Raw genomic sequence first — 8,611 nt, forward strand, 5'->3', positions numbered from 1 at the left:
TTTTTGTTTCGGCTGATGAGCTTTTTCTTAATTTTTTAAAGAAATTTGGATGGATTCTCCCAAAAAAAAAAAATCATTATCAAATGAATCTAACAAAAATATTCATTATCAAATTAACTTGTAAGTTGATTTTTAAAAAAGTAATTGCTTGTAAGTGTTTTTTTAAGTAAAATTGATGTGAGGTTCAAGTAATAGCCTAGTATTTTTTGTAGTGTCTAATATATGTGATTCAAACTCCACCTCCATCTCTACACTATCTATCTATATGGGAAAAGAGATTGTAATTTTAACCATTTTAGTAGTTGGGTTTTTCTCTTAAAAAAAAATGGGGTCTGTTTGGATACCGCTTATTGCTAAAAATTGAAGACAATATAACAAAATAATTTTTAAATGTGTAAATAATATTATGTGAATAGTATTGTGAGACCCAATTTTAAAGTTATTTATACTAAAAAAAGTATATACGGGTCTTATAAATAATACACAGAACTCATAGAAAAACAACGCAAACACAAACTGGGAAACACTATCCAAACTCCACCTTAGAAGAAAGAATAATAGTTTTTACTTGTTCTTTTTTCCCCCTTTTTAAGTGTTTACGGTGGTGTACTTTTTGTTTTAATTGCGAATATGTGATAACGATGTCCACTAAATGCAATTTACTTTACAAAAAATATCCTCAAATCATTACAAACATTTACTTTGCCAGAAGTACCCTCATATAATAACCAAATGACCAAATACCCTTTAAAAATTGGAATAGTCAAAGAACTGAAAAAGATACCGATTCTAGATTTTTACTGGTTTTTTGTTGATTTTCCTAGTTTTAATTGGACCAATTTTGAGCCTGATTCTCAATTGAATCTACCAATTTAGTACAATTTTTTAAAAACAGTGAGATTTTAAGGGATTTGATTTGGGTCTAGTGTCCAATTATACCAGACACTAGACCCACCATGATGATGACACGTATCCAAAAGATAGTGAACTTAAATTTTACATGATTTCAAGAACTTACAATAGAGTTGTCCTAAAAACTTCAGAGTAGTTTTAATTTACCAAAGAATTTTTGTTTTAATGAGTAATTTTCTTATAATTATATATTAGTTGATTTTTTTTAAAGTGATTTTTTTTTTTTCCAAAACCATGCAACAATCAGTTATCAAGAGCCTTTTTAACTCAGCTAATATCTTCTAATATTTTTAGTAGAGATTTGCAGGTTTTAAATACCTCCTCTAATAATTCAGGCCAACCCAATACAACTAGAGGCCTAAGGTGGCCATTTTAAATGGGCCTTTCTATATTTATAATCAACTTAAATATGAATATTTAATCAATATTTTATATTATACATTTATCAATAAAAAACTATTATTTTTACAAACTAATATGACTAATTCACTGATTGGTTGAATATGTTTTAATCCTTAAATTTTTTGGACCTTCTAAGAAGTGGAGAAATAAAATGTATAATATTTAATTAATATTTGATTTTATACTTTTTTTTTTTAATTTAAAAGCCCTTATTCTTACTTTTTAATATGAGTAATTCATTTAATTGTGATTGAATTGGATATCTATTAAGCCATAATTTTTTAGACCTAATTTTCTTATATTTAATTATTTAAGGGTCTTTCTCTAGTTGGGAGGCTCTAGGCCATAGCCTAAATGGTGGCCTAGGTTTAGAGTTGGCTTGCCCAACCATCCAATTAAAAGAAAAGGAAAAAAAAAAAAAAAAAAAACACCATGTTTGATTAAGAATTTAATATCTAGTTGTCATAGCTTATTTATGTGGTATTTATTATTAAAATTATTTATGTTAAAAATGTAATAAAAAGTTAAAAGCTAGTTTTTTTTTTTTTCTTTTTTTTTAAGGTTTTAGACAAAATACTAAAAGTTAAAAGTTTTTGGCCCACATTGAACCCAAATCAAAGTTTGGGCTTTATGATTTAAAAAAAAAAAAAAAAAAATTAGAGGCCTTGAGGGACCAGATTGATTTAAGAAAAAAAAAAAAAAGTAAAATTTCAGGGATGAATATATTTTTTTTTTAAAAATAGGATGAATTTCTATTTATTATTTTTTTTTTTTGAAAGCGGATGAATTTCTAATTTATAATTTATCTTTAACAACAAAACCATAACATACAACATAACATAATGCACAAACATTCTTTACAACATTTTATGCACATTATAGTCCAGTATTCAGATCCAGCCAATCCCAGTTGATCAGTCATCATTTTCAATTCACAGACTCTGTTTCTTTGGGGCCATAGACGATGATCAACGATGCCTCCTAAGCTCATCTCCCACCTCTTCCCATGTCTCATCTTCCTCACTCTCCTCCTCCTCACCCTCTACTTCAATCTCCTCTCTCACACCCAACCCTCATCACCCTCACCACCTTGTAACCTCTTCAAAGGCAAATGGGTCCTCGACCCGACCCGTCAACCTCTCTACAACCACACGTGCCCTTTTCACAGAAACGCATGGAACTGTCTCAAGAGCCAAAGACAAAACATGGGTCTCATCAATTCTTGGAAATGGGTACCCGATTCATGCACTTTGCCCCGGGTTGACCCGACCCGGTTCCTGGGTCTGATGAGGAACAGGAATATTGGGTTTGTTGGGGACTCACTGAATGAGAACTTTTTGGTGTCTTTCTTGTGTGTTCTTAGAGTGGCTGACATGGGTGCCAAGAAGTGGAAGAGGAAAGGTGCTTGGAAAGGTGCTTATTTTCCCAAGTTTAATGTCACTGTGGCCTATCACCGTGCTGTTTTGCTCGCCAAATACAAGTAAGATTTCATTTTTTGAGTGCTTTTGAGCCTTGCATCGTTCAGTGCTTTCAAATTTGGATTAATGTGATAGTATAATGGATCACTAGTAGTTAAAACATATTGTTGTATTGCTATTATTATTGCGTTGTTCAATGCATTCAAATTTTGGTTTAATGTGATGGCTATAATGGATCACTAATAGTTGAAACATATTGTTGTATACTTGTATTGCTATTGATATTGCATCTTTCAGTGCTTTCAAATTTTGGTTTAATGTGATGGCTATAATGGATCACTAATAGTTGAAACATATTGTTGTATTGCTATTGATATTGTAGTGAGATTAATACTAATGGACATGATGAAATTTGTGCAGCATATATATGCGCTTTTTTGTAATGAGTAAAAAAGATTTTGCCTTTGGAGTGCTTTTAGAGAGTTTGTTTGTTTTGTTTATCTATTTATTTAATGAAGTGAATTTGCATTAATATGATGGCTATAATGGATCACTATAATAGGAGAAATACATTGTTGTGCTAATGATATTGATATTGTTGTTAAACTAATGCTCATGGACACGTTTATAGATGTAGCAAACATCACTTTGATTGACATGGATTGTTTAAATGCGGGTTTTTATAATGATAAAAAATAGTTCATTCTAGTGTCACATGTATTAGGATTTCATGAATACATAGGTCACTGTTTTTGTTGATGACTTAGGTTTTAAAAATGGATAGGCATGTTAAAATTCTCTAGGTAACAATGTTAAATAATACTAATAAAGAAGAAGATTTATTTTTTGGAGCGCTTTTGAGCTTGCATCATGCAATGCTTTCATTTTTGGTTTAATGTGATGGCCAATGGATCACTAAAATAGCTGAATCATACTTTTGTGCTCTTGCTATTGATACTGTAGTGAGATTAATACTAGAGGACAGGATGAGATATAGCATATACGTGGGCTTTTATAACGATTAAAAATGATTCAATTTGCCAGTGTCACTCATATTAGGATTGCATGAATGCATAGTTTACTATTTTTGTTGATGACTTGGGTTTTAAAAATGGATAGGTATGTTAGAATTCTCTAGATAACAAATAATGTGCTTTCCTGTTTTCCATTAGCTTCCAAATGGCCTGCTGTGTGATTGACGATGTGTACTGAAAAAGAACTTTCTACATATTATATTATATGATAATAATGCGGTATGTTTTTTGTGGACTTTCTGAATTAAGTGCTGGCTGTAACAAGAAATCCATGATAAGTTAGATGTATGTTCCTAACTTCCTACTAAAGATTTTAACATATAATATCCTGGTGATATTGACGAAATCAAAATTACAATTGCATCTTGGTTGATCTTTTCTTTTTACTCTCAATAACATATAATATAATGGTGACATGGATGAAATCAAGGCTACACCCTTGCCTTTGATCCCATGATCCCATCATCTTGGGACAAGAAGGTGCAATTATTTTTATAGAGCACTGATCTTTGTTGATCTCTTTTTTGCTTGTTGTTACCTTTTCTCCCTTAATTATGCAGATAATGCTAGAAGTAAAATTTATTCAAATTTGAGCTTCATTTGTTGCATGTGTGGCTTACTTTATCCAACTTCTAGCTTCATTGCTTGCATGTGTGGCCAGGTGCTGTGTTGAGTGTGGATTAGATGAGTTTGTTGCTTAGCTCCCTACCCCCCCCCCCCCAACCTTTTTTTTTCCCAGTTGTTTATGATTCAATTAAAATTGTTGAGACGATTACAATATAAACATGGGACCTTGTTTTAATAAGTGAAAAATTGTATTAAAAAAAAGAATTAATACACAGGATGATTATAAAAAATCCTCCCATCAAGTTACACTAAAAATTTTTATAAGAGCAATGCAGGCCACGTCCAGTAAAGAATCACAATGCAAATTCCAAAAGCATGCAGTCAGTCATATAGAAAGCGGGAGAGGAAAAAGAAAAACCTTTTTAGGGGTTCCCATGGTGTCCTTGTTTAAAATATTAGATAAAGATGCATTAAATCTTTTATAATTTTTGAAAAATGGAAACCTTACATGCTCATAACTGATTAAACAAAGGTGGCAGCCAAAACAGTCAACAGTTGGTGATCAAGGTGGACTGAAAGGAATACATCGAGTTGACGTGGATATTCCTGCAGATGATTGGGTCAACATCACTGACTTCTATGATGTCCTTGTTTTCAATACTGGCCATTGGTAATTTCCTTTTGTTTTTGTTAATTCATAGAAGATGTAGTTCACTGGACTATTTTGTTTTATATCTGTATTATAATTGATTTGACGTATCATGTGCATTGATATAAAATAGAAAGTTTGATTTATAATGAAGAGGGTCTTTTGGTCTCTAGTACTTATATTCTTGGCCAGGTCACAACTGAAATCTAATTTATTACCTAGCCAAAAGAAAAAAAGAAAACCTTTACAGTATGATGTTTTGTCATAGTATATGAGCAAGTAATGAAATTAATAATTTTGTCTTGTTTAGCGGCATTGTGCACCAGTATTGTTGTCCTTACTAATTGTTCTTTTCGTGTATATATGTTTTTGATATATTCTGAGTCAAACTTCTTGGACCCTTTTGAACCTCAATATGCATTGTTGTATCCATGTTAAGCAGGTGTAGTTTAACTTGGTGGTAAACTCAAAGCTTGACATTTGATGTTGGTGTAGCCAAAACCATTTATTTCATATAGCAACCAAAATGAAGGCATGACATCAAGTTAGAAATAATATAATTCATATATCATCAGGCATAAGTACTTTTTCTCCATCTTTAATTATTTAATTCTTCTAACATGTTTACTTGAGGAGTCTACACCAGAAATGAAATAAGATGATTAAAGTCTGTAAAAGGAAGATCTTGGTTTGTCAAATGCAACTGGTAGAAATAATCATATGAATCAAAATGAAATGATCTGGTCCTGGTATGGGGAATTGGGGATAACTTGAAAAGAAAGAAAGAAAAAGAATAAAGCTGGAAGGCAGATGGTAGAGTAGCATTGCTACTAGAATAGGAGTAAAATAGTTTAATTTTAATGAGGGGAAAAAAAGAAGTTAAAAGTGGCTAGAAATTTCAGAAATTTCTCAAGCTGGTATTGTAAGCTCCAGTGCTTTCATTTCTTTTTAATTCATGACACTTAAGCCTTTAATTGGCACCCTTATGAGATGATCTGCAGCTGTGGCAGTGTGGCCTCTTATAAATTGGCAGCTTTCTGAATATACTTTTTGATTTGGTCTTGAATAGGTGGGGCTATGATAAATTCCCTAAAGAGAGACCTCTTGTATTTTATCATGCTGGGCAACCGATATCTCCTCCCCTTGAGATGTTGGACGGACTTAAACTTGTTCTTGAGAATATGGTCTCCTATATACAAAAAAAAGTTCCAAGCAAGACACTCAAGTTCTGGCGTTTGCAATCACCTAGGCATTTTTATGGTGGTGAGTGGAATCAAAATGGTAGCTGCTTGTTCAATGAGCCACTGAAGGAATCCCAGGTATGAATTGATGATGGTTCTTCACACTTTTGTGCCTTCTTACCAAGATTTTATCTGACAATAACAATATTATCATGGTTTCATATTAAAATCATATTCAATACCTTGTATGTCTTTCAAGTTTTCATTAACTAATATTGGGGGGTTCTGGAAGAAGGTTTCAATTTCTTGCCTTGGCTTGAAAAAAAAAAATCAAAATGTACTTTTTAAAGTTAAAATTTATTAAAATGGGGAAAAAAAAGTATATATATATATATATATATATGCATACACAGATGGTTTTTTCTTTTCCCCACTCCCTCTTTCCTTTTCTGAGCAGATTAGATACTGATACCTGGGCAGCTTGACTTGTGGTTTGATCCCAGCATCAATGGTGTGAACAAAGAAGCAAGGTATCTGAATCATTTGATTGAAGAAGTTTTGCGAGGCACAGAGATTCAACGGCTTGACCTGACACATTTGAGTGAGTTCAGAGCAGATGCACACCCGGCAATTTGGTTGGGAAAGAAGGATGCAGTGGCAATATGGGGTCAGGACTGCATGCACTGGTGCTTACCTGGTGTCCCTGACACATGGGTTGATATCTTGTCGGAACTGATCCGTTATAGCTTGGAGACAGGATGAACATTGAAAAGGTTGCATCAATTTAAAAATTGAAACTGCCAACATTTCCACGCACGAAACTTGACCAAGATTTGAATGAGAAGCTGGAGGCAATGTGAACAGAGATTTGAATGATTTTAGGGCTCTCTGATGGATAAAAGCCTACTTCTCCTTTTAGTTGTGGCAGGAAGTGACAAGATCCCAATGTTGAATTGTAACAAGAAAGTAAAATCTGAGCTCTTACTTGAAATTGCCTTTTGATCTGTCATTTTTTCATAAGGAGGCCTTATTTTTTCACGGGGTGATAGTGAAGGCTTGACATGTCAGACATTTTGAGTGGTTTAATTTTTTTATTTATCATTTTTTATTGCAGTCTGTATTGCTTGTCTGTAATCTAAATTTTATCTATAAATCTCATGTATAAAGTATAAATAGTTTATCATAGTCACTCTAGTTTATACACCATTTATGCTGTTGCCTGTTAGGCATTGTCCTAGGAGAATACAACCAGAAAAATGTCCAAATACATGGCCTGGATTATGCAGACAAGCACTAACCAAACGATCTTTTCCTCTAAAAAAAAAAAAAAAAAAAAAAAAAAAAAAAAAAAAATATTTAAACTGTTTCAAGAAAAAATTCTAGTTTTGATAGGGTTGACACTGAAAGTTGAGAAGCTTAAATACCCCCACGACAACTATTCCGTTTCATTTAATGATGAAGAACTAACCTATCTTTCAACTGAAAAGCCTCAACTTCGTAAAATTCTTTCTCAAATTATGGTATGTTAGGTTACTAAAAAACATATGAACAATTTTCTTAAGAGCCTCCACCTACTAGTATCTCTGTTTTAAAATCCTACACAATTGCTTGCCATGTTTTAGACTCAATCAGCTCAACTGCTATCAAAAGCAACAGTCAATGAACGTGCCTAGCAGAAAAGCATTAGACAGCTTCTGTAGTTCACCAATTGAAGGCTGGTGCACATCTCAACAAGGTTATCCTAAGAAAACACTAGGGGACAGTTGATGGTAAACCTGAAAATGTCACTTTGTAACATGTTCTGCAAAGATGCATGCCAAAAAAAAAAAAAAAAAAAAAAAACAAAAAAACAGAAGCTACTTTGGTTTGGAGAAGAATTATGGAGAGAATCCTATTTCTGATGTTCAGCTTCCTCATCAAAGTTGAACTCTCTCTCAAAAATCTCTTCTCATTCATGAAAAAGTTGTTTCTTGACTGCTTAATTAATGTCTTACGTTGATCAAGGTCTGTAGCATTACTCTTTATGTTAATCATACAATGCTCATGAAACAACTCTCTATGTCATAACTTCACCATTTCTTTGTCTTTTCACGGGCATCCCTTTAATGCCTTTCTCTTTATCTTAGATAATTAATACACAATTATTAATAATTAGTATATACATTTACTTTATTGCTTAATTAAATGAAATAATAACCACAGCCCAGAGTTGGTACCCAGGTTCTATAGTGACCTATTGCTCGGGGTTCAATCCCCCAGCACTTACATAGCAAAAAAGAAAAAGAAAAAAGAAATAATATGTTGATATAAATGCAAACAAAGAGAACTAATATATATATATATATATATATATTGATTATCAATTGGAGGTTGACGACATACATGCACTAATATATACATTATTGAAATCTACGAGAAAGTAGACCATAAAATTTGAACACCAAAAAA

General features: G+C 32.4%; 1 protein-coding gene across 2 annotated transcripts; it reads left to right on the top strand.

The window, feature by feature from the left end:
• Positions 1–2,167: 2,167 nt before the first annotated feature.
• LOC115969276 (protein trichome birefringence-like 12) lies at positions 2,168–7,348 on the top strand. 2 transcript variants are annotated; one of them, XM_031088893.1, is made up of 4 exons: positions 2,168–2,794; positions 4,866–5,003; positions 6,052–6,301; positions 6,644–7,348. In XM_031088893.1, the coding sequence occupies exons 1-4, from the start codon at positions 2,289–2,291 to the stop codon at positions 6,923–6,925; spliced, it is 1,176 nt and encodes a 391-aa protein (XP_030944753.1). In that variant the 5' UTR covers positions 2,168–2,288; the 3' UTR covers positions 6,926–7,348. The 2 variants fall into 2 exon arrangements, with proteins under 2 accessions (XP_030944753.1, XP_030944754.1); XM_031088894.1 differs by having other exon boundaries at positions 6,667–6,810.
• Positions 7,349–8,611: the final 1,263 nt, after the last annotated feature.

The sequence above is a fragment of the Quercus lobata genome, chromosome 11, assembly GCF_001633185.2.
Source record: "Quercus lobata isolate SW786 chromosome 11, ValleyOak3.0 Primary Assembly, whole genome shotgun sequence".
Classification (NCBI taxonomy): domain Eukaryota; kingdom Viridiplantae; phylum Streptophyta; class Magnoliopsida; order Fagales; family Fagaceae; genus Quercus; species Quercus lobata.

Coding starts and splice junctions, on each gene's coding strand:
- LOC115969276 (XM_031088893.1), top strand. CDS start 2,289: ATGCCTCCTAAGCTCATCTCCCACCTCTTCCCATGTCTCATCTTCCTC. Junction 2,795..4,865: donor GTTTTGCTCGCCAAATACAA/GTAAGATTTCAT, acceptor GATTAAACAAAG/GTGGCAGCCAAAACAGTCAA. Junction 5,004..6,051: donor GTTTTCAATACTGGCCATTG/GTAATTTCCTTT, acceptor GGTCTTGAATAG/GTGGGGCTATGATAAATTCC.